The 27,461-nt window shown below is 36.3% G+C and overlaps 1 protein-coding gene across 3 annotated transcripts in view; it reads right to left on the bottom strand.

The window, feature by feature from the left end:
- The window catches only part of abr (ABR activator of RhoGEF and GTPase), a 490,118-nt gene that overhangs the window by 153,235 nt on the left and 309,422 nt on the right, over positions 1-27,461 (bottom strand). For all 3 annotated transcript variants that reach the window (XM_039662200.2, XM_039662201.2, XM_039662202.2), the window contains 4 exons: positions 25,137-25,305; positions 13,987-14,109; positions 13,766-13,841; positions 2,312-2,416 (listed from right to left, as the gene is read on the bottom strand). In XM_039662200.2, the coding sequence (XP_039518134.2) occupies positions 2,312-2,416; positions 13,766-13,841; positions 13,987-14,109; positions 25,137-25,305 (473 nt within the window). The remainder of the gene's footprint in view (positions 1-2,311; positions 2,417-13,765; positions 13,842-13,986; positions 14,110-25,136; positions 25,306-27,461) is intronic.

The raw sequence follows: 27,461 nt of genomic DNA, 5'->3' as shown, positions 1-27,461 counted from the left end.
AAGATGAATGTGGAGCTGCTGGTCTCGTAGCACAAAGAGCTATAAGAAAATATTTATATTAGTATTTCTGTAATAATAGTATAGTATAGGGTGACCAACAGTCCTGTTTTCCCGGGACATGTGTAAAACGGTCACTTTGTGCTTTATAGAAATCTGAGTTGAGATGAGAACTGCGCATAGAGTGCATAATGTCAGTTAGATTTTGACAAGTGAGGAGAGGAGATAAATAACCGCTCTGCCGACTCTTTGTATTCTTTCTTTTATTTTATTTTTCTATTGTGACCAGATGTTTGTTTGTTTGTTTTCTCTCGCTCGATCCCCGTGTATGAGGAGGACGAGTGTGACGTTTGAGTGGTTTTATTAAACGCGGGGAAATATACGACAACTCTCGTCTTTCGTGCATCTGTTCATCCGACAACTGCTATGTTTTTTATCTCTGGGCAACATCTCAACTTTGCGTTACACATGTCCTGTTTCCACGCCCTGTCCTGACTGTTTGAAAATGTCCTGGTTTTCAAACAAAAACTGCTGGGAAAGATCAGATACAGCAAAATATAGATGGGCAAACAAGGTGGACGAGGAAGAAAAACAAGATAAAGAGAATGAAAACTAAAAATATAAATAGATTTTGTTAGTTCGTTTTTGTACGTTTGTGAGAGCTATTTTTTGTTACATTTGGAGGCATTTCTTTTAGTTTTTTTTTTATTTAGGCCTATATATTTTTCTAATACAGAAGACATTATTTCTATCATTATTTCATTCGTTTTTTTTCTATCTGTCATAATAAAACATTGAGACATGAATATGATCACCCTGGTATAGTATTCTATTATTATTTCTGTTTTACATTAAGCGCCATCTAATGTCAGGGAATGAATTTGCATGTTCATTCGGCTTATCGTCAGCGAAAAACGCTTGGGTGTGAACACAAAAAACGCGTTGAAAAATGCTGACGAATAGCGCGCGCTGATGTTCGTCCCGGTGTGTACGGGCCTTAAGGCTGCTCTAAGCTATAAAAGCCAGACTAAATGAGACCTGCTCTGATGCACTTCATCCCCTTGTACCAAAAGTATAGTTGCAATTGCTGTGTAAACATCAATGCCACCTCTGAGAAGCATTAAGCAGTTTATGTAAAGGCACCTAAACAGCACTTTAAAAGCCTTTCTGTGCCATCTTTCTAGTAAAAATTGGGAATATTTGAATTAAAGAAAAAATTTAATCTGTTCATCATATAAAGCATTTGCACCTTTTCAGAAGACTTTTATTAAACCTCTTGATTCAGATACTTTCACAATGTCTTTATGAACGGGAGCGTCAACTCTTCATTTTTGGAAGAACAATCTAGTAAAATGATGTGTCATAACATCGTTGCCCAGACTCTAAGTTGTGTGTGTGTGATTGTAAATTTCAGACTGTGTAAACTTTGACCCCATTTACCTTCACAAGTTCAGACAATGATTACTAGACGATTTGCATTGTCATCAGTTTATGTTATTGCAATTAGGTTTCAACTTTGCACCCAAATTTGAGATTTTCACACATTTTGCCCTCATTCATAATGTATTTTATAGACAATTCACACTAAAAAAAAAACAACAGAAGTCGACCAACAACAACAGACACTGCATCTGGTTTTGTCAGATATATCAACAGTTTTGTCAGATAACAACAGCTTCGCGTCGTGCCTAACAACGCCCTTCAGCCGTTACTTATTCACGATACAGCACAGCCTCTCGTACCTTATTGCTTACATATCTAACAGCTGGTGGTGCGATAGAACAATTCGTAGTGTAATGTTTGCCACTTCACTTTATTGCCTCTATGAGTCGAGTCGCCAACGGACAAAAATCAACACCCCTAAATGCATTGAAGCAACTGTCACGTGATTGGTTGATTAGATAATTGCATTAATGAGAAATTGAACAGGTGTTACTAATGATCCTTTAGGTGACTGTGTGTGTGTGTGTGTGTGTGTGTGTGTGTGTGATTCTAATGGCTCAACCACAGCATTCTTCTCTCAAATTAATATTTTATTTATTTAATGTTGCAGTGTGGTCAGAGTATTGATAACAAACATAAATAAATAATAAATAAAATAAATAAGAATTCAGAATAAAAGAAGTAAAGAATAAATACATAAATTAAACAGTAAACTAAATGTATTTCTGGACATCTGAAATAAACTGAAATTGATTTCACTGACATATTTTACCCTAGTCTCCCCAGATTCAGACAGCATTTACATGTATCCCCTCTAGATATAACTATATCAGATAGCAGAGAACAAAACGTGAAAATATGTGTCACTTACCATCTTTGGTGCTGGTGACGGGAATGCTGTGGACAGTTCTGAGTTTGAAACAGGAGCCGGTTAACACTTGCAGCTCTACTGAACTCAACATGCATGCCTGCAGATCTGAAACACACACACACACACGTCTATATTACTAACAGGGGACTATCGCTCTACACTGGCCAAGAGGGGACTAGTGTTCCTGGTCATTTTAAAGAAACAAGAATGACATACAAAATTCTCTTTTAAGGTCTTTTTTAATAATATAACTTTAAATATGCATTTTTTTATTTTTTTAAAAAACATGCCAAGTGGGGACCTGAAACTCTGACCGATTTCTACCTTACCAACAGGGGACTCATATAGCCTGCAATGGAACTGTGTGTGTCTGTGTGAATAGTGAAGTGAACTGGCAGTGAAATCTGTCTTCATTTTCTAACTTATACATACTTATACACACACACACACACATATATATATATATATATATATATATATATATATATATATATGTGTGTGTGTGTGTGTGCGTGTGTGTGGGTGTGTCATTATAAAATGCTTTAACAGGCATCAGAGATCACAATATCAATGTGTATAGATAAACATATACAATGTAAAATTAAAAAAGAATGACCAAACCATCAGTTATCAAAAAAACAAAAAAACAAACAAAAAAAAACAATTGCTTGAGGAAAGATAATTAAATCTACAATGGGTAAAAATATAGACGGTCACATAAGATTATGAGAAGATGCCTCTATCTATTATATACATCATATTTATATATATATATATATATATATATATATATATATATTAACACAGGCATCAGAGATCAAAATATGCATAGATAAACAGATACAATATAATATTAAAAAGAGAAAGAGAATGACCAAACCATCAGTTATCAAAAATTATTATTATTTTTTTTTTGAGTAAAGACCATTTTAATCTGTTTTTCATTCAACGGGTAAAAATACAGACGGCCAGGCGACAACAGTTCAAAAGCAGAGGCAAGAAGATGCCTCTTATAATTTATAATATCATTTTCATAATTTTTCTTATTTAGAAAAATTTCATTATTTTTCTTATTTAAAGCTCTCTCTTCATAGATACTTTCTATGCTTTGTTATGCAGTCCCTGACAATTTACTTGCCATTGTTATGTGCCATTGCACACACACACACACACACACACACACGTCTATATTACTAACATATACATGTCTATATTACTAACACAGCAGTGTCGCTCCACACTGGCCAAGGGGGGACATTCTGAACGATATCTATCCAACCAAGTGGGGAATATATATATATATATATATATATATATATATATATATATATATATATATATATATTCACACAGGCATGAGAGATCAACATATGCATGGATAAATATATACAATATAATATTAAAAAGATAATTACCAAACCATCAGTTATCACAAAATAATATATATATATATATATATATATATATATATATATATTTAATTATATATATTTAATAATTAATTAAATATTAATTGTCAAGAATACCAAGATATTAATAATGTGACTGATAGGCTGCCTATTAAGTAAAACATAATTTCTACTAAAAAAAATCAGTTAATCAGTGCTCAATCTAAATGCTATCAAATATTTGTCATTCTTTACCGTCAATCAGGGGACCTTTCTTGAAGATCAAATTCAAAACTTTTAAGCTAACTTCCTACATCAGGTCATTTTGAAGGAACAAAAATGACATAACACAATTTTCTTTTAAGGTCTTTTTTCATAATATAACTTCAAATATGCAACAAAAAAAGAAACATGCCAAGATGGGACTCTGAACGATGTCTACCTATATATATATATATATATAGGGGTGTAACGATACACAAAACTGACTGTTCGGTTTTCCCACGGTTTTGACGTCTCGGTTCGGTTAAGTTTAGGAAGCTAAATTTGCTTTTTTGTGGGGTTTTTATGGTTTAATGAAAAAATTGTCTTTGTCTTTAAATTAATTAAATTACAATTAAACGTTTCACAAGGATTAAAAAAAAAAATCTGCTAATGCTGTAAACTATATAGGAGCCGTGTTCGGTACGCAATGAGAGTAGCGATTCGAATTGTGAGTTCTGTATCGCAGTTTTTCGGTACAAATATCTTTACACCCCTAATATATACAGTATATATATATATATATATATATGAAGAGTTCAGATGCAAAAGCCTCTAAATGCCATTTGAAATTTTCTTCTTTAATGATGATTTTTATCAAACTTGTATATTTAAATTCAGTAATTTCACTTAAATGGCAATGATAATTACCTATTAATTGTTATTTAAGTGGAATTACTGAAATTACTGGCATTTAGAGGCTTTTGCATCTGAACTCTTCATATATATATATATATATATATATACACACACACATTTGTGTGTTCACACAGGCATCAGAGATCATAATATGCATCAGTGGTGGGCCGTCAGGGCCAGCAAGGCCTTCTCTGCTGGTCTAAACACTATCAGAATCACTGACTTGCACTTTAATATTTTTTTTCCATGAATGAGTATTACATTTTTCCCAATAGTTCATTCTCTTAATATCATAACTTTTCTCTTGGTTGCACTGCTTCCAGTATTGTGTTTTTATGTTAGAGCTTCTAATCAAGAGTATCCAATCATATTTCAGCCATCATGCGTTGCCAGGGTCAAATAAATCTGCCTGGAGGCCTTCAGAATCGACAGCGCATCGGCACATGTAGCTTAAAATGAATGACAATGAAACTGTTTCTTTAACCAATCAGATAATCAGTCAGATTTAATCAGCCAATCAGATTTCGCTTTGACTGCAGCGGGGCCATCTAGTATGCGTATAATAACGTCTGACTGTATTTTCTCGTTCTTTGATTGGATGCTCAGAGCGCGTACTATTACTGGTAGTATCCGCATCTGTAGTGAACTGCGTAAACTAAAATATATACATGTAGATGTAATCGTTTTTCAACCCACAAACTAATGTTTCTTTCCCTCCTCGATCCCCAGCAGAAAAAAATCCCTTATTTAGCCTGAGCTAAACGCAGAGTAACGGAAATCTACTCGATCTCTCCAGGTAAAAACAGAACTGGTTAATGTATAAGTTATGCACAAATGATTTTGAAGGTAAAAAGTCCCGCTGATCTCGTTTATTTCATTCAAAACTCTGTGTGAGAGCATGGGGCAGCTGTGCACATCGTCATGTTTTGTGGTGACTGTGTCAAGAGGTCCTCGCTGCAGTCTGTAGCACGATGACGTAGCTGGATGGTCCAATACGTAGTAGATGGAGGTGTGTTTTGGTGACGCCATTTACGCATGCGCAGTGCCGATCTCTGGATAATAATTCCCATGCATTGGTCTTACGTGACATGCACTGTTAGACATTTTATTGTATTTTTGCGGTAACTTACTGGCAGCACTATTGCCAGTAAGTTACTGTAAGTTCCCCTTTACAGTAGCTTACCTGTAAATGTGTTTTACGGTATGATGCCCTAACTGCAATTTCATTTTACAGTAAGATGGCCTTACCGTGATTTAATTTTACAGTATGATGCCCTTACTGTAATTTCTTTTTACAGTATATTGCCATTACTGCACTTTTGTGTTTTTACAGAATGAAACAGTAAATTTACTTTATTTTTTACATGACTGCTATTGAATTTAATAAATTCCCCAAAAAGTGACATGAGTCCATGTACATCAGCATATTCTTTATTCACTGTCAAAATCAATTACATCCATTTTATTTATTTATTGTGATGCAACATTAGGCAAGGTAGTTTTATTTACATAGCACATTTCATACACTTTGGCAATTCAAAGTGCTTTACACAGTAAGGAATTAAAATAATCACAAAATAAAAGCAAGGGAACTTAAAGTGCCCCTATTATGGAAAATTACCTTTCATGTAGTGTGTAACATAGCTCTAAGTGAGTGAAAACATACTGCACAGCTGAAAACATCCTGCAAAGTATTAAATCTGAAAGTGCACAGTATTTAAAGTTATTGTCTTTAAAACATAAGTCGACCCTGAATCATTGAAATTAATCGTTTTTCAAACGACTCGTAAACCGTTTCGTTGTGACATGAAACATTAGCATATTGCCCACCCAGGTATTGCGCACAGACACCAGGTAAAACTTGAACCTCAAACTGGCAGCTGATTCCTGTGGATACTGGACAGCATCATGTTGAAAAGATGCTGTGCTCTATAATCTGAAGGTAAAGTCAGTTTTTTTTCACTGCTCAAGGACGAGTATGTACGGAAGCCCTGAACCGCAACGTAAAAAAAAAAAAATTGAGCATTTCGAGATTAAAGTCGTAATATTTTGAGATTAAAGTCAAAAAATCCTATAGAAGCCTATGGAGGAGTGATCCAGCTCGCAGAATTAATAAAAAAAATCTTAATTTGTGTTCCGAAGATGAACGAAAGTCTTACGGGGTTGAACAACATTAGGGTGAGTAATTACTGACAGAATTTTCATTTTTGGGTGAACTAACCCTTTTATGCTTACATGTTCAATGGTCAAATCTGATCTGTGCCACATGAGAGGAAAAAAATAGATTTGGGTAACTTGAACCATGCAGTGTAAATGGGAGAGAGGTTGATTCATCAAACAAGTGGTTTGAAAATCGTTGAAAAATGTGGTGATGTGCAAATGTATATTATGAGAAAATTAATAAAAAAAATTTGACCTTTGATACATCTAAACCTGTTGTAGTAGACTGCAAAACAACATTAGGAAACCTTAAAAAAACATAATAGGGGCACTTTAAAACAGTTTTATGGGGAATTAAAAGAGATATACGATAGTTATAAAATGAATGAAAAGAGTAAAAAGATGATACATATTTAAACTTCTCATATGGCAAAATATCGGTGTATCATATTTTTCACAATCCCCAATTTTACTCTGAGATTTTCCCGTGGTGATTATCCTGTGTCTGTGGTGTTCTTGCACCGCGCCTAAGAAATATATTGGACGCATCCAATAAACCATGATTTTTCCCTAAAATCATACAGGAGGAGCTCTAGGACTGACTCACGGTGTAACCTCGGGTTCACTGCCACATCAGTCCGCACCCCACAGAACCTCGAATTTAATAACACATCAAACTCACTACTCTACCACAGACCCAAGTCATCAGCATGGTTTCATCTCTCAAATTCCCCAATTAAGTAATTTATGTTTGTCTCTTACCCAATTCGCAGTGCCATTGAGCTTAGTTTAGAATCAAAAGGAAAATTCACAACTGAATTCACAACAAATCAAAGCAGAGATCATGACAAAATGCAAAAAAACAAACAAACCATGAAGCATGAAAAAGCATCCCATGTTGGTCTTGACTGGCCTCCGTACCGGTAAACCACTGATGGCCGATCTGAAAAAAAAAAAAAAAAAAAAACAGAAAATGTGTGAGAAATGGTCATAAGTTTACAACATGAGAGGTTCTGACAGTAAAAATTACTGACAAAATTTTTATTTTTGGGTGAACTATCCCTTTAATTGCCCGAATGTAAAATTACATAAAAGGTACACTGAGTAACTTTATAGCCCGTCAAACTTAAATCTGAAATGGAAAGCTTCTGTAGCATTAGAAACATTTTACTGTCGCTTTTGTTTAATTTAATGCATCCTTTCTGAATAAAAGTATTAATTTCATTCAACAACTAAACAAAAAAATTGTATATATATATATATATATATATATATATATATATAGTACTGTATATTGTAGTCTGCCTTTATGGTACATTGCTTTAAATTCGTTACTATTTTAAACTATTTGAGTGAATACAGCATGTATATGTAGCCGTCACATCTCTTACATGCTCTTACATCGTGTCTAAACTTTGTTATAAGAGAGAGTGCCTTAAAAAAAAAACGCGCGAGGCCTGACGTTAGTTCCAAACATTACTGCAAAACACCACACACATTTAACTGACGAGTAAAATATGCCATAACTGACGAGTAAAAAGGACGGAAAACCATAAATTGGGTCCATCTAAAGTTACTGGAAAAGGCAGTCAGTCAGTTCTATGACATTTAGGTTAAGTTAATGAAAGCGGCAGTTTTTGAGGAAAACAAAGTTCCTTCAGAATCAGATTCTCCTGTTAAGAGAATATTAGATTTTATTATTTACTTTATTCATACATTTCGCTATATTTAATTGATATTGGTAATGGTTTATCTTGTAAAAGTATCGTACAAAAGAAATGTCCAGTAAAAAGTACTTACCACCGAAAAATTCACAGCTGGTGTCAAGCGATGTTGTCCACTCAGCAGGGACGACTGTTATGAGAGCGCGTTCGACACGTGACGTCACACAATGGGTGAGGATTTGCACGAGAGCAACAACTTAACAATTTAAATACATTTATCACCACACTTGTGCTGTTTTACCTGGCATAAAATAATAAAAAAAAATCCCCCTGAACTCATTTGTAATCTTTTCATTGATGTGTTTTTTTTAAAACATCCAGCGTGCACATAGCTTATTAATGAATGCAGATTCATGATTCATCTGCAGAACAAGATGGAGGGGAAAAAAATCAACATTATCATATGACATTTTAATATGCCTAAAATATAAATACAATATGCATATATCCTTATAGGTAATACAAGGTGTGTACACAAACAAAAGTGCAGTCATCCCATGAATAAGGCAAATCGTATAAATTGTACAGTGCTTATATGCCCATTCATATACTGCAGAGATGCATTTACAGTAGCACTACAGCTTTTGTGTAAACGGTAAAATACTGCAAATACCCTTATACAGTTAGTTACTGTAAATTTCATTAAAAATACCCACAATGCAGTGCATTTTACAGTAGTTAACCGTAAATAATATAAACAGTATTTTACTGGGCTTTTTTGCGGTAAGTAACTGTGAAATTACAGCAAAGTCTAATAGTGTGTATGCTCAATATTGTACTGAGATGATGTTCAAACCTGTGTAGTATAGTACCGTTAAATAATTAAAATTATAAAGTAATTATTGACGAATAAGTAATTATTTACATAAATGGGATGCTTATCCGAGATTCACTCTACGTAGGCTACATGCAAATTAATTTACATTTTAAATCACATAATTTTTGATAGATTAATTGCATGTGCACCGCAAGTATTTATTTTTTTAATGTGTGTGTATAGAACATTTTAAAATAAAGCAATTTTATTTTATTCATATTTGCTGTTGATTGGAAGCAAAAAATGTCAAAGTAGTCTAATTGTTTCTGTAATTTTAAAGTTAAAACTGTAAACATCTTAAAATACCAAACATTCAAAGGAAAATGCTAAAATAATAACAGCATCAGGAAAATAAATATTGTCAGATGTAGAAAAAATAAATAAATAAAAGGTTATGGGTTCTTCTTAATTTGCTGTTCAGTGAGACATGTCTGGAACCTTGTTTTCACCTCAGAGTGAGAAATAAAAAAGGTAATTGCGACTTTTTATCTCACTACTAGTCAGACTTTTTATCACAGAATTTATATAAAGTCGCAATTGCAGGTTATAAAGTCAAACTTTCGTGATTTAAATTTGCAAATGTGTGTTATCAAGTCAGATTTGCGTGATAGTTGCGAAAGTCGCAATTGCGTGTTATTAGGTCAGAATTATGAGATATAAACTAGCAATTGCGAGGCTACTTGAAATTCTGACTTTATAATATGTTAATTGGGAGATATAAATTCGCAATTGTGTGTTATAAAGTCAGAATTGTGAGATATTGAACTATTCTGAGGTTAAAAATAAGTAGCCAGATTTTTTTCCCTTAGAATTTGACTTTATAACTCGCAATGGGAGATATAAACTCGCAATTATGTTATACATTCAGAATTGTGAGAAAAAAGTCAGAATTCTGACTTCATAGCACACAATTGCGACTTAATTTCAAGCAATTCTGTCTATAACATGCGATTGAGGCTTTATTTCACGCAATTCTGTCTTTATAACATGCGATTGAGGCTTTATTTCACGCAATTCTGACTTTATATCTCACAATTCTGAGAAATAAAGTCAGAATGTGAAATGTATACTCGCTGTATAATTTAATATATAATAAACACACACACAACAGGCAACAATATGCACTATTTAGTTACTTCTTAATTTTTCTGATTGTTTTTTTTTTAGATTCAGAATATGTTTCATTGTGAAATACGGTAGACATATCTTATTCATTTGGGTGCTGATAGGTTTTGAACTTAAATATAACAGTCTTGGAAATAATATGTAAGCATGTGCAAACTGGCCTGTACAGTAAATCAAGTTTTGTTTGTCTTTTGTTTTTAAGCGAGAAATCAATTCATGTAAATTGAAAGATCTCAGTTTAGCCTAGACTGATCTTGTGATCACTGAGTGAAGAGTTTTGAGAAGGTGTTCAATGTTGTATTATGTTCAGAGTTTTAGCAGTGTTGTGTCTAAGTGAAATATGTTGGAAGATGTAGTCACTAAATGCATTAATACATCTCTAAAAAGAAAAACAACAACAACAACAACAACAAAACAACCTGTAATAGCAGCTGCAGATGGGGCCTTATTTATCACTCAGAAAGAATTAGTGTTAAACACATTTACACAAACACATGTAGATCACTGTATCTCAAGGGTCGTCCACACAATGAAGGACAGAAGACACAGAAGGATCATGTTCCCCACATCACACCAGGACATTTCACTCAAAATTGAAAATTCACTCATTAAGTGTTTGGTTTACTCATTCAGCTGATGTTAAAAGCAACTGTGTAGTTACAGTGCTGCAAAAATGGCAGAAATGTTTCTTTATGAAACAGCAGACACAATACCACTGTTGAAAAGAAAAAAAAAAGATCTAAATCAACTTCTAGGTTTGGGTGAAGTGAGAAAGTCACAGAGACAGAACTAAAAACCCAATTTGTCAAATAAACTCTAAAAATATAAGATATTCAAGACTGTGGTATTGAATGATTTGACCATAACTCAGTACTATCCTTGAAATTCTAACAGGTCATTTCCTTTGTGTGTGCATCACATCCCCCCACAGTCATTTACATCTCAATGCAGGATGGCTTTTATATGAACTGGCCTGCATGAGCGCTTGAAAATACAGTTACCAATGTTTCAAGAACCTGTGGAACTTCTCAAATAAACTACAATAAAATGACAGAGAAAATGATGGGATTTACCCTTCCACATTTATTGTTTAACATTTTCTTTTGTAAAAATGTATTTAATAAATAAATAAAAACAAGAAGTAAACTATCTACTGTTAACTGCAGTTTGTTACATTATCCATGTTTACAATACTGTAATCCCTGGTACTGTCGATGAACAGAAATCAAAAGATCCAGGGACAAATTATCAGAGTATTTTCCAGAATTATTCAATGACGTCTTTCAATTTACATTAATCTATTTCTCACTTAACACAAACACCAACAGAACTTTATGTTCTATAAAGACCAATTTGGACATCTTTACATTCTCCAATCAAAACTGATGTTCAAAACCTGACAAAACATGAATAAGACCAAAATTTGCAATATTTATACAGTAATAACATTTTGAAATATAAATATATAAATCTGAATAAAAAATCCAAAAAAAAACAATTATACTTAAACACCTACACTCGTGTTCGTGTTAATCTCAGTTTAATCACCAATTTAATCTATACAAAAGGGAAAAATTAGGAATAATTTTGTACAGTATTGTAAACATGGATAATGTAACAAACTGCAGTTAACAGTAGATAGTCTAATTCTTGTTTTTATTTTATTTTTAAATACATTTTTACAAAAGAAAACATTACAAAATAAATTTGGAAGGGTAAATCCCTGTTTTTCTCTAGTATATTGTAGTTGTTGTTTTTTTGAGAAGTTGCACAGATTCTTAAACACTGCATTTGTAAGCGCTCAGGCCAGTTTACCTAAAACACCTTCAAGCCATCCTGCATTGAGATGTAAATGACTGTGTGGGGGATGTGTCTTTCATGTAAACATGAACCATGTAACGAATTCTGAACAGCAGAGAATAGTGCATATTGCTGCCTTTTGTGTGTGTGTTTATTATATATATATATATATATATATATATATATTTTCTTCTAGAATGGTCATTTTTATCAAGCTTGTATATTTAAGTTCAGTAATTTCACTTAAATGGCAACTAATAGGTAATCGTCATTGCCATTTAAGTGAAATTACTGAACTTAAATATACAAGCTCGATAAAAATGATCATTTTAGAAGAAAATTTCAAATGGCACTTAGAGGCTTTTGCATCTGAACTCTTCATATATATATATATATATATTGGCTGAAACCTTTACTACACTGTAAATGATTTCTGTTGTTTTCTCAGGAGTATACTGTTTTCTCAACAGTTTCTTACTGTATAATCTATGTACAGTAAGTTACAGTAGATTTAGTTGTTTTCACAGTTTTAAATTGTTTTTTTCAACAGTTAGCGACTGTAAAAACCTTTAATTTAATTTCTTTTATTTTGGTAAATCCCAGCATTTTCTCTAGTTTATTTGATTATTAGACTCTTGGACACTGGTAACTGTATGTTGGAGTTGTGTGTCTTTAGGCCGGTTCCTTCATGACACACACACTACTTTTGAAGCCTTCCTGTATTGACATGCAAATTGCGTGTGGGGGAAGTGCAGCTACTCACACACACACGAGTTATACACATGAAATGACCTATGTTAGAATATCAAGGATAGCAATGAGTTATGGTCAAATCGTTCAATAATTTATACCTTAGTCTTAAATGATGTCATAAATGATATCTTAAAAGAGTTTATTTGAAGAGTTTATCATTATGCTGGTGTGGACGACACTAGAGAGACAGTGATATACATGTGTTTGTGTAAATGTGTTATCACTACTTCTGAGTGATAAATAAGGCCTTATTTACAGCTGCTTTAAGGACTTATTTACAGTTTTACCTTAAAACACTTCATTCTTGTCTAAAACCAACTCATTCTTCAAGAACACTAAAGGTTTCACCTAACAGACACACTTTGTCACTCATCAAATAAAAGAATAATCCTAAGGAAAACAATAAAAAAATGCAATAAAAAAAGATTACTTATCAAAAAAGTGAACAGCTTTGTGAACAAAGAAAAATGCAGGATTGGAGGAACATGATCTAAAATAAGCAGATATAACCAGGTGGAAATAAACTCAAAGTAAGTGAGAGGTCACTGCATTTAATTTTAAGTTATACATTTTTATTATAACCTCCACATCATCTTGCTGTCTTCTTGCTAAATTTGCTAAGGCCCTATAGTGGACCTATTAGTTTTAACTAGTTTTAAACCTTAGAGAGCATTACTGGTGTGACAGTGAGGCTAATACAGAAAGGATGGATTGTGTAATTTTATAATGATGACTTGATATTGTAAGAGAGAATAATCTGATCTTTCAAAATATTGCATTTTCTTACCTTTCTTCATCAGTTTCTGAATGCTTTCCCTCCATTCTGACCTCTCATAATCTGAGGACAGCAGGAACAGGTAGCTCTGGAGAGAGAAAGAGACAGTGAGTAGAATAACAATGGCTCCCCCTATTAAAAAGCTATAAACAGCAGAAGCACAACAATTAAACAGAACAGTGTTACAACAGTGTTGTGAATCAGATTGTCAACACTGTTGTGCAATGCGGTACCTTGCCAAGTTTGTTGTGGATGCGGAATGGGATGGTGGGGGAGTGTAAAAGCAGATACGACTCCTGCTCATTCATCTTCTTCCTTAGACGATCCACGTTGCGACCCTGACCTTTCTGTGCTTTCTGTTCACACACAAATCAATCTGATATTAGTACATTAAACATGCACTTGCAGTTATGGTCAGAATTATTTGCGATCCTAGTAAATATGGTCAAAGAAGGCTGAAAAAATAAATCTGCATTGTTTATACCTTTGATCTTTCATTAGTTTTTTTTTCCTCTGAGTCTGCACTACACATGTCAGCTGCGACGTCAGTGGTAAACAGTGTTGTGTGTTGTGTACAAAGTAACGCGTTACAGTAACGCGTTACTACTAAAAATTTGGTAACGAAACGTAGTTTCTTTTTAAATTCGGCGCAACGTTACTTTCCCCATGGAAAAATTTGACAGCGACACTTTTTTCCCAGCTAGGTCTACTGTGGATACTAACAAGCTCCACACGGTAGCAACGGACAGAGGCTTAGCAGAGCAATCATGGCAAGCGAGAAGCAGCCAACGCTAACTTTTGAGGGATGGAAGTATTCCCACTACTTCAAACTCGTTGAAACTAAGGGGAGGAATGTGAGTGTAAGGTGCACACTGTGTCCTGGCGAGAAACTTTTGTCCACCGGCGTTAACTCAACTGCGAACCTCAACAAGCATTTGAAAGGAAAACATGCTAACATGAAGCTTGTCGCTCAAGATCCCTGGGGAAATGATGATGTGTCGATTCCAACCCCAAATAAGCAGCTAAAACTTCATTTTCACCACCAGGAGGTAACTAAACAAGAGTTGGACAAACTTGTCGCTTCGTTCATCGTCGATGAAATGTTGCCCATCAGTACTGTCGAATCTCCCACTTTCAGAAAGATACTTAGCAAAATACCAATAACAGGAGACAGGCGGCCATGGTCAGATCGTAGAACTTTCACGGGCTATCTGGACGAATGTTATCTAGAAATGGAGACTGAATTAAAGAAAACGTTCGAGAGTTTGCAGTATGTGTCAACCACTGCGGATTTATGGAGTAGCCATAACAGAAGCTTTCTGGGAATCACCGTGCATTGGATCAATCCACGCAATTTGAATCGTGAGAAAGCTGCCATCGCATGCAAACGAATAAAGGGCAGGCATACATATGATGTTGTTGGCTTTGAAATGGAACAGATTCACTCAACGTTTGGCCTTTCACATAGGATCACACACACAGATGGACATCAGAGTGGTCTGCCACTCCTAGCCATTTTGGCATAAGTTGTCGCTTCTTGCGCTTGGCCCCGGTAATGGCTGCTTGCAGCTATATTTGTTACTATGGTTGTCTTCTACCAACCCTGAAGACCCTGATGTCAAGGACGCTCGCACTCCAAAATGGACTGTCAAGGATGACAGCAGACCTACCGGGTGTAATTGTACAGGTAAGCCAATTCTTAATAGCCTATCTGAAAGTAAGTAGCTAACAGGCCTACGTGTTGTATCCTAGTCATTAAAAAAAACGATTTAGTTTCATATTTATGTAAACAAAAACAAAAAAAAAACAAAAAAAAATGTTTTTCATCTATGTTGATAATATGAAAAGTGAAAAGCACGAGTAAGATCATAATTTTGCGTAATATATCGGGAGACAAATGGAGTGGGCAGACATGATTTTGACCACTTCATTGTTTTTTTGTTTTTTTTTGTAGAAAGCCTTTCTTTAAAGTGATTTTTTTTTATATAAATTGTATCTTAATTTCAATCAATGTTTTAACAACCAATTGCCTAGATTTATTAAATAAGAAATGAAGAGCTCTTTTCCAAAACGCGATAAACGCCATTTAAAAAAAAAAAAAAGAGTTTGTCGTGTCATTCTGCTGTGGACAGAACCCTTTCGCTGCTCCATCAACGTTTCATGCCAAATCGCTATATTTCCCTGTTTAAAATGTACGGCAAGATACAGTTTCTTTCCAAAACGCGATAAGCGCCAGCCCTGTTTTTAGCCAAAACGCGATAAATCCTCGAATTCGATGCAATCCAGCACGGCGGCACTCTGAACAGAGGTTTGTTTATGTTTATTCATTCCTCAAAATGAGTCCTAGTTTTCTAGTCGACTAGAAGTAGATCATTTTAAGCCATTTGTCTAATCAGTAATCACATATATTGATTTAATTAAATAGGAGAGAAACCATATGAGCATATTAAATTGCCTTTTCCGCATCTCAACGCATGCATAAAGCTTGCCACAAAGAACCGGCAAAAGTAATGATTATGCATGAAACATTTGAATTGTTTATTAATAAACTATTGTTTTCTGTCAGTGTCAGCAGCAAAGAAAGTTGATGATGCTTACTTATCTTGCCATCTTCGCAGTGAACGCGCATAGGCCTATAGAAACGCATACTTCGAATTAGCCTACATACGCAGAGCGTTGCCAATTTATTTTCGTTTTTAATTGTTTTGTTTAAAAGTATTTAAAGCTTTCTGTAGCTTAGTTCTCAGGTCTGTGAAGCAAGCATCGCGGTGTTTAATATATGAGACGCACTCCGGTTCACATGTGCGCCTCTGTGTCCTGATTATATTGTCTGATATTTGCTTCTAATGTTTTAATCTAGTCAATTTGTTGATGAAACATTTATTAAAATGAATATACAATTTATATCAAATGAAATTTACAAGCTCTCTACAAAACAAAACTTAATAAGTGGTCAAAATCATGTCTGACCCAATCCAAATATTTTCTGATATTGGGCAGCTTTTGAATTTTGATCCTATCTTACTCATCTCATGCGGTTCCCTTTTCATAGCCTACTCAACATAGATGAAATAAGTAACGTAATATTATTAAACACAAATGTGAAACGTATAGCCTATGTTTATTTTATGTTTTTTTTTTTTTTTTACTTATATTTAAGCGTCACGCCACTCCGCTTTTCTCACATGCTATGTAGCCTATACATGTGTGTGTGCATGTGCTGGAGGGGTGCCCATCCCTTTTTTGAATATATCGTTATCATTATTGATCATTTTTTAATAATTAGTTTTTCATGCATATGTTAAAATTGGTACTATTTGTTTGAGGTTTGACACTTTATTAAAAATGACTTTACTAAAAATGATACAAATAATTGATGGATTTATAGCGTTTTGAAAAAAAATAAAATTAACTTTTAATTTATCATTAACAATATTGTTGTTTGATTTAATATTCATTGTTCAAAATGTTCAGACTGAACCAATAAAACATTTCAACAGGATAATTTGAATATTCACAAAATGTGTGGGTCTAGGTAAAAAAATGTAAATTTTCCTGAAAACTATTGAAATGGATTTATAGCGTTTTGGAAAAGAGCTCTTCAAATATAGCAATATAATCATGACTCATGAGCTCGTCTCATACTGTAAATGAACCGAAACTCAGATAAGTTACTTGCCTCACAGACCTGAGGAATATATAGAAAGCTTGAAATATGTACTTTTAAACAAAATATAGGCTATATCTTTTTTTTCTCTCAAAATATCTTTTTTTTCTACTCCCTTGATAGAGTGAGTCATGTCAACCCGATCACACATACGCATGGATTGGTTAGTTTAGTAGTGGTTTGGGGTGCGTGTGTATTATACGTTTGGGTAGAATTTGTGGTGTGGGGTTCGTGTCGTGTGTATTACACGCAAATGAACTGCGTATCAAATGCACGCAAAAACTGCGTATCATATGCACGTGAAAACTCATTTTCACGTATGAATTGCACGATAATACACAATGCGTGCTATAGAGAGGCATTTTTGAAAACTAAGCTATCAAGACGCGATTCGCACCGGTGTTGGAGAGCAGGGAAGCTTTATTGGCTGCCTTGACGTTGCCGAAATTTAAAGTTCGTTGGATAGGGGGAGCGGAGCGGAGAGAAGCGGCGCGTGCCCTGCTCATCACGGAGTGCCACACTCTACCCCATGTTGCAGAGCCGGCTGAGAATAAAAACAGAGAGGTTGCCGCACACAGCAGCGCCAATGAGAAGGACTTTTTTGCTTTTGATGAGGAGGAAGACGCAATGGCCTTTAGCGCAGACTCAGAGGTACTTGAATACATGAGATCAGGCTCAGAGATAGAAGCTCTCAACCGTTTCCCCCGAGTAAAAGCTGTGTTCATGAAGTACAACACTGCCACACCATCCAGTGCACCAGTGGAAAGGCTGTTCAGCCTGGGAGGTCTTGTGCTTACCCCCAGAAGAAACAGACTTTCAGATAAACGGTTTGAAAGACTGCTCCTGATGAGGTATAATCACCCATTTTCTGAAGTTGTGGAATAGGTTGCCTGCAACCCAAGCCTATGCCCAATATCCTCTTTTATCTGCCATCAAACTGTGAAGAAGGACCAGCATATTTAGTTAACAAAGCCTTTTTAATTCTGAGGCTAGTCATGCTTTAAGTTGTGCTTGATTTTATTTTGGCTAAAATGTCTTTGCCTCTAAGCTGTATTATGCCATTTTATTTACACAAGCCATCAACATCAAGCCATTTTTAAGTTTTTTATTTTTTTGTTGGATTTAGATGAGGCATGAATGTTTTATTTTGAGACATATTTGAGGTTACCGTGTTGTTCCTAAGGAGCCTTGATACTATTTTTTATAATAAAGATCACAAAAGAAATACCTGTTATGTCCTCCATAGTAGAACTTTATGTAGGCCTACACATTTAGGAACATATATTGGGTTCTGCCCAAAGTCAAGGGACATAAAAGTAACGTAAAAGTAACAAGTAACGTAAAAAGTTACTTTCCAAAGGGGATAACTAAGTAAAGTACTTTTTAATAGTAACTTCCCCAACACTGGTGGTAAACAACACTGACATGTGTCGAGTTGAACAAGACAACATGGAGTGTGGGAGAGAGCAGGACCATGCAGCGTTTAATGCTTGGAAGTACCGACATTACTTTGAGTTTGACTCGGTTAAAGGCGAAAAAAAACATCAGCGTCCGCGGTACACTCTGCATGGGAAGAAAACTTTTATCTACAGCGAAAAATTCGACCTCAAATCTGAGCAAGCACCTAGCAAGCCAGCACAGGAATGTGAAACTCACTGAACATAACCCTGAATAGCAAACTGACATGACCGCTGCGGCTACATCCAATTCCACCGGGCTAACCTCCGAGGGACTTAAAACCTCTTGCCTCAGGTGTTGGAACGAATCAGGGAAACCGGATGCTCAGTGCTCCTTGTGGATCCGCTCTGGACAAACCAAGCCTGGTTCCCAGTCCTAATGCAGCTGACGAGCACTGCCACATGGCCAATACCGATGAGGAAAGACCTCTCTCAGGCCGAGGATTTGGCATCCTCACCCGGAACGGTGGGCACTGCACGCATGGGCCATCAACGGGTACCCGCAAACCTCCCCGAGGGAGTGTTAAACACAATAACGCAGGCTAGAGCACCATCTACCAGATGACTCTATGCCTCAAAGTGGTCAGTGTTTGCTGGCTGGTGCAAAGCCCGAGGTTTTTCACCCATAGAAAGCGGGGTGACGGAAGTGCTCTCCTTCCTTCAAGAGCTGCTGGATAGAGCAGCTCTTGAAGGAAAAGCAGGACCCCTTCCACGCTCAAAGTTTATCTGGCGGCCCTAGCAGCGTTTACGAAACCCGCAACTGGCCTGTCACTGGGGAAAAACGATCTGGTCATTCCCTTCCTAAAATGAGCTAACAGGCTGAATCCTCCCAGACCCCCCCTCAATCCCCATGTGGGACCTTTCCACGGTTCTGGAAGCCATGAAAGGTGACACCATTTGAGCCAATCCAGATGCCGGATATGAAACACCTGTCGTTCAAAAAAGCGTTTCTTATAGCTCTCACTTCAGTAAAGCGCATAGGGCATCTAGAAGCACTCTCAGTGAGCGCGACGTGTCAAAAAATTTGGGCCAAATGACTCAAAAGTCATACTCAAACCAAGACAGGGATGTGTGCCTATATCCCTCAACACACCATTCAGGGCCCAGGTTATTTCCCTGTCTGCCCTACCGGTTTATAACGAGGAGATAGATGCGAGCCTCCTTTACCCAGTCAGCGCATTAAGAGCTTGTGTGTCTCGCTTGTCTGTTTTTTTTTAGACAGACAGACAGACAGCTTTTCGTTTCGCTCAGCGGTCGCGCTAAGGGCCAAGCTGCATCGAAACAGAGCCTATCCAGATGGATAGTTGATGCCATAGCGCTGGCATACACGTTAATGGGCCTTAAGTGCCCTTTAGGTGTTAGATCGCATCCCACTAAAGGCATGGCCTTGTCGTGGGCGTGATCTAGCGGGATTACCTTGCAAGATATTTGTATGGCGTCAGGTTGGATCTCCCCGTCTACATTTATAAAGTTTTATAACCTAGAGGTTTTTGGAGGTGGTGTACAAAACATGCATACACCACCTCCTGAGCTGGTGTAGGTTTTGAACGTACCGTACGCCAACGTCCATATTGATAAATCTCAAAGTCACCGTGGTTTTAGGAGTACGCTGGAAATTTGGTGTACGCACTTTTGATAAATGAGGGCCATTGTGTGTATGAGCTTTAGTGGAAATTATGTTATCAGGCTTCCACAGCTAATTAAAGACTCCAGAGCTTCACTGCTCTGTCAAAGTAATGTGCTGATATTATATCTTGACAATGGTATCAACTATATGACTCTATGGTGCAGTAATCGCTCTGACGGAAATCTCAGATGAGAAGATCTGACAATCCCAGAAGTGAGCACTCTTAGAGTAGAACTCACTAGATTCTCTAATTGCTAGCTTGCATAAACAATCCGTTGATATAGTGGAGTCAGCCATGTTACCGAGGCTAAGAGTCGGGTGTCACCTTTCCTCTGCATGTACTGCCCTGTGGTGACCTCACCTGAATAAAGGAAGCGGGCTGTCTAGGATCAATCTAAGTGTGAACTGTAGCATCACGGTGACCTGCTTTGGCAATGCAAAAAAATCAGTAAAAAAAAAAAAAAACAACAATATCAAATCCACTTTCTCCCAAATTATAAATAGAGGCCCAAAAAACAATGCTTCTGTGAGTCTGAGCGTCTGAAACGGTTATACTGATTATATTAGGTTGATTATATTAGGTAGTTACACTGATTATATTTGGTTGAGAACTTATTGAACACAGCTGAGTGACGACATGTTTTATGTTGCCCAGACAACTAATTATGGCAAATGAAGTTAAAATATTTTTATTTATTTTTATACTTTAAAAGTGATTTAAGTAGGTTTGGCTTATCAATTCCTGTGTGCACATTTAATGTAATATCAAACCATTTTCAAGCGCAAGACGACGCGAAAGAGAACTCAATTCGGCACTCACGCCACATCCAATGTATACACACGGAGAACCTCCTCTCATATGGCCTGTTTACACCTGGTCACTTCATGCGTTTTTACAGATCAGCTATCTGATTTATCTAAACAAATCCATTTATACCTGGTCACATAAATGTGTTTTCGCAAAACGGATATAAATTCAATCCTCAATTCCCGTGCTATATGCAGATTAAATGTTCTCGTTCACGTAAATGTAACGAGTTCACGTCACCGAAAGCAACTGATATGACCTCCATTTTATTGATCATCAGCAAATTTCAAAATCAAAGACCACAATAGAAGACAGCGGCAAAATCACTGGTGAGATCATTTCGTTTCTTTACTTTTAATGAAGATGATTGTGTGTAGGGATGCACCGAATATTCGGCCACCGAAAAGACTTTTATCACCGAAACAATACGGCCGAAATGTTGTGATGACGCAACCAGAAACCATGACCTGCACGTGCTTGTCTGAAGCAACATGTCTACGGTGCGGACGTATTTCAGTGAATCTGAACCCGCGAGGAGACGGAAGCCTTGTTTATCCACCTATATCTGCTCTAAACAATGCGCGCCGCCATGACGACGAGTCCGGATGTGAGCGGGTCAAGTATAAACTGTGGAGACATCTCCACAGACAGCGCGCGCACCGCTCCAAACGGTTGAGCCGTTTATAGTGGACCCGCTCGCCGTTGTACTATTCCTTGAAACGACAGGGGACGACTCAAGTAACTGTCCTCTAGGAATCGGTGAGAAGAAGAAAGATAAACACATTACAATGTTTATTTTTAGTATACCACCACCAATACAAAAATAATCATGTAAAACCCAGTAAACCCTGAGATTATTACTAGTGACATTACAAAAAAATATATATGGGAACATGTATGTATAGAACTAAATTATTGCTCTCTTTAATATTTTCTACATTCACTAAACATGTTTCATTAAGTTTTTATGTACATTTATATTAAATCATGGACCTTTGTTCATTTAAAAATGCTTTTTATGGTATTGTATGCAAAATTTTTAAAATGTAAGAAACTAATTTAGATGTGCAAACTGGGTGCTGGTGTGATGAGAAGAAGTTTGCGCTCGGCTTTGTTTTTATGAGAGAACATTTAATTTTAAAACCTTTCTGCAGGCTATTAGATTATTATTTAATATACACATGAGTGGGGTCAAAAACATTTTAGTTTGAATTTTATTTTATACTGTGCATTGTGCTAAATAAATATTTGCATAATTTGTAATTGATTTATTCTTTAAAAAGTTTATATTAATTGATGCAATTGCAATGCCTTGATTTTAGTAACGTTTGTACACAGTCATAGCCATAAATGCAATGATACTAATAATTGGCATAATTTCTTTCGGTGTTTCGGTTTTCGGCCTTGGTTTCCTCTTTTTCGGTTTTCGGTTTCGGCCAAGAATTTTCATTTCGGTGCATCCCTAATTGTGTGTTAAGCTTCTGTGATTTACTTTCACTTTGATTTGCGATAGTTTGCACGTTGGCTTGATGAATAGAGATGCTAAGCTGCGGTGATGCTTGCTGCAGTAGAGCCGTCATATCTGCCATCATATCATATCGTCATACCCTAGAATGATAAAAATCCACCCAGTGGTTTTTTACAATCTCAATAAATCATATGCACTGTCTCAGAATGAGCTGTTCTAAGATTCAGCGCTTTGTCACGTAGAATTGAGCAAGGGGTTTGATTGACAGTGTGGTTGTGGCATAGACCCCGCCCTCGGTGATCTGTACACCATCCTCCATTGTTTCAACGACAGCCGGTAATGTCTCTTGGAAAAATAATAAATAAATAATAAATAAACTGTAATAGGTATCAAGTTACACCCTCATTCAAAGGCAGGGTGGGGATATGCAGCTCATTTGCATTTAAGGTGGTATACACCAAAACAGGTCATTTTTAAACAGGCCCCAAAAATTACATTTTCAAATGGTTATAATAAATTAACTGTGGAGTATTTTGAGCTGAAACTTCACAAATACATTCTGGGGACAACCGAGACCAATATTACATCTTGTAAAAAGGGGCATAATAGGTGCCCTTTAATGCATCAACAACTGTTAACAACATAACTGTTATCAGATCACTGATGAAACAATAAAAGTACCAAATTGACACAACATGCAGTTTTTTTTTTTTTTTTTTTTTTTTTTTAATGTAAAACCCATATTGTAATATAATATGACCAGGCAGTTAGGGTACTAAAAAACAATATTAAAAATAATACATAAAAATAATAGTAATACTAGTAATACTATTAATATGAAGATACTAATATTAAAGGGGTCATGAACTGGCTTTTTAAATGTTATTATATTGTTGTCTGAGGTCAACTTATAACGTTCGCTTAGTTTTTGCATTCAAAAACATCAAAATGAACAAGTAATAGGCTATTTTGTGCCCTGGTTGTGAGCCTACCTAAAAAACAGTCGGTTTTTATGGGCGTGTCGCACTGAAGACTTGGAAGTAAACACCCACTGCTGCGAGTGGAGAACATTTTTGCATATTATAATGAGTTTAACTCACCCGTCGGTGTACGTGGGGGAAAACGTCCAATGTTGTCAAATGGCAACCGGATTCGCCCATACATGTTCAACCCAGAGTCCGTGTGTTGCACAATATTCCTGTCAGATCCAATATAGACGGCACAGCACCGTTCTTTACTCTTAATCGGTCTGCAAATCCAGTCTTGTTGACAAAACAATCCTCAGTGAAATGAAGCGAACAGACGACGATGTTTTACCTCATCAGCTGGAACGTCATTAAAAATACATTTTATCCATGCAGTCCTATTGGAATCCAGAGGAAGCTTATGCAGCGACTGTCTTGCACAACCAGGCACTGCACAATATTCTGTATTGCTCGGTAGCGATCCAGTTTGTCATCACGAGGTAAGCATGTACATGTATGATACTTATGTGTGTAATGTGCGAATCGGTGGGCGGGGCTAAACCTGCCGTGGTGAAGCAGGCGTTGATCATCTTCTGTGGGGGTGGTGTTTTATCCTCTTTGTCGTCATAGTTCCCCACTTTTAAAAACGAGTTGTTTTTAGAGGCTGTGTCAATAAAAGCTTTTATTGGACTAACAAGGACGTTTTCAGTTCTGAAACTTACAGGATATTCTTATAATATGATGACCTCTTAGATGTCAAAAGCTCAAGGAAAATTTGATTTCTCAGTTCATCACCCCTTTAATGAAAATAAATATTGTTGAAAAGGTTATTTATACCACAATTAAGGTCCTATATAGCATGTTCAAAGCATGGTTCTTTATGGAACCTTATAAAAATTGTTCTACTTAGCACCAAAAAGGGTTCTGCTTTTGTTACAAGCCAAATAACCCTAATTTGGTACTGTTTAGAACCATAATAATATAATACTTTTTCATATACCGTTTACTTTATTTAATAGTTCTATCTAATAACGTATTAGATAGGACTGTTAAACAGATTGTTAATTAAATAAGACAGAATGCCTAACACATCTAAATTATAAGGCGTTTTTCACTTTAAGCTCTCGTCAACAATTACACATTGCCGATTAAAGATTATATACAATCTTAATAGTAATTAAGAAAGATGTGGTTTTCAATTGGTAAAATGTGCTTGTAAAAATATTTGATCAGAATATCAACTTGCCTAATAATTATGTACTGTTAATGTAATTATAACAGTAATATACAGGGTAAATTTCCAACCCATAGGCAATGTCTTAACAATCACCACTAATATTTAGCTTAATATTTAGCTTAGTTTTAATCATAAGTCCTCATTTAGATCATACCTTCTCTTTCTGGATCTCGCTTTTGATGGTGGAGATCTTGATCTTCATTTCCTCGATCTCGTGCTCAGAGAGTGTCTGGACGTGAGGGAGAGAGTCCGTGTCATCCAGAGTCTGGAAGCTCAGATCAGCCAGAGGGATGTACCATTTACACTCATACTGCTGATGTCTCCTGACAAACACACAAAGAGAGAAACATACTTAAATGTCAAATAAAAGCATGATTTAGTATGTTATTTTGTATTGCTTTAATTTTTATAAATAAGCCCACTAAATTAAACTGATATTGATATATTTATATATTAAGTATATCATTTATATTAAGTGTATACATCGTTCCTGCTTGCAAACACATGCTTCATTATATAATTTTCTTCCTGGCTCTGTTGAGACTTATGCCGAGTTCAGACTGCATGATTTTCAAAGTAGTCGGGTCGCTGTTCTTTTCACACTGCTTGATTATCTTGGCCAGCATTCAGTCACTGCTGTGTTCACACTGGACGATTGATTGGTGACAGAAGGTTTCACACTGCATGACTTTACAATAGTAAAAATCGCCGTCAGACTCTGTCTAGCACGCTGCGCGCAAACTACGTTTCACAACAAACACACGAGATGTGAAAAGGAAACAATGCGACACCACACGTGCAAGACCGGAGTTCTCACGTGAGACTTTTTTTTTTTTTTTTTGACCCGGTTGTGGAACAGCTGGTGAAACGTCAGACACGAGTGCTCCTGCCAAATTTCTACAAATTTATCTTCCATTTATTGTGTCCAAATAGACAGAGAAGAAGCTTTTTTTCTGAAACAATGCCATATCATGTTGATATGTGATCTATAACTCCTCCACAAACTCCCTGCTGTTCTGTATCTTGCTCTCTCACTGGCTGCCGGTGATCGCCGATGTAGTTTTCAGTCAAAACACTTTTCACACAGCAGGATTTTGAATCGTTGGGCGTCGGCGACTCGTTGGTGATTCTCTCAGTTCGCGTCTTTGCTCATTCACACTGCGTGATTGTCACTCGTGTGAACGAGCAGTAGCGGTTCTAGGCACGGGCGAACCGGGCAGTCGCCCGGGGCGGCATTTCTTCATGTCACATGGGGGGCGGCACGAGCAGTTAAAAAAAATGGGAGTGCACGTGCACCCAAACACTTGGGTGTTTTTTTCTCTTCTCCGTAAATAAATCTTTTAGCAGAGCTACAGCAAGCGTTTTTCTGTGGTGGAAATACATTAGCTACTAAAACTTCTTTGTCGTTGGAGAGCGCAGTGTAATGAGTGCATGGTTCTATAGCAAACGACAGCCATGGGAAAATTGGTACTAATTTTACTATTAATAATAAAAGATAAGCTGTGCATTATAAATGTCAGGAATGTATCTTTATTGACTCATTCTTTTTATAGAGATAATTTAAATGCTGAAATATGAGGTTTATCTTTATATAAAACCTTTTTTTGTGTTAACCTTTTTTAAAGTTTAGTAGGTAAGATGAAAGACACTCCTTTAAAACAAATCTTTAATGTTATTAACTTGGTGAATTGACACTGTGTTATTAGGCTTTTTGAACAAGATTTCTCTGATCATTTTGGTCACTATATTCTATATTATTTAATACTTTTCATAATGATCAACTAAAATCAACTTTAATTATGAGTTTTTACAGTAGCCTATAATATGCAAAGTATTTTTTTTTCAGGGGGGCGCTCGAAGGGGGTCTCGCCCTGGGTGTAATTCAAAGTAGAACCGCCACTGTGAACGAGTGCCGATTTGCCTGTGATTTCGGGCATTTGTCGGCGATTTCTCAAAACCTGTCGGCGAGCCAAAATCGTGGCTAAAATAATGCAGTCTGAACTCGGCATAATGTAAGCTATTAATGTAAGCACTCACTATGGAGAATATACAATACATACACACACGCTTCAGGAATCAAAACGTGTTTCCACAGCAGAAATGTCACAGTTGGTAAATCCTATGTCTACTTCTTGTCTCGTGTTTCTGTTATTGTTGTGAGTGTGCGTGCTGAGGAGAGGGGCGTGGCCGCTCAATCAGCGCTCATCAGCATTCACCCATCACCAGCTGCAGTCTATCATTCATTTGTATATATTCTCATCAACTTTTCATCTCCTTTGTCAGATCGTTGTTTGTGGTTCCCGGAGTGTATGTTCCCGTTCTCGTTCTGGATTTGAGACTGTCTGCTTGTTTCATCATTTATAATAAAGAGTTAACTGCAATTGCTTCCGTCTGATCTATCATGACAGAACGATCTGACCAATGCATGGAAGCAGCGGGAGGCTCACCGAGTTCACTGGATGATTTCGTGTCGAGCAGT

The sequence above is a fragment of the Pimephales promelas genome, chromosome 4 (genome assembly GCF_988280905.1).
Source record: "Pimephales promelas chromosome 4, fPimPro1.hap1.1, whole genome shotgun sequence".
Lineage (NCBI taxonomy): Eukaryota > Metazoa > Chordata > Actinopteri > Cypriniformes > Leuciscidae > Pimephales > Pimephales promelas.
The sequence above is the reverse complement of the archived record's forward strand: the minus strand, read 5'-3'. Positions and strand labels throughout refer to the sequence as shown.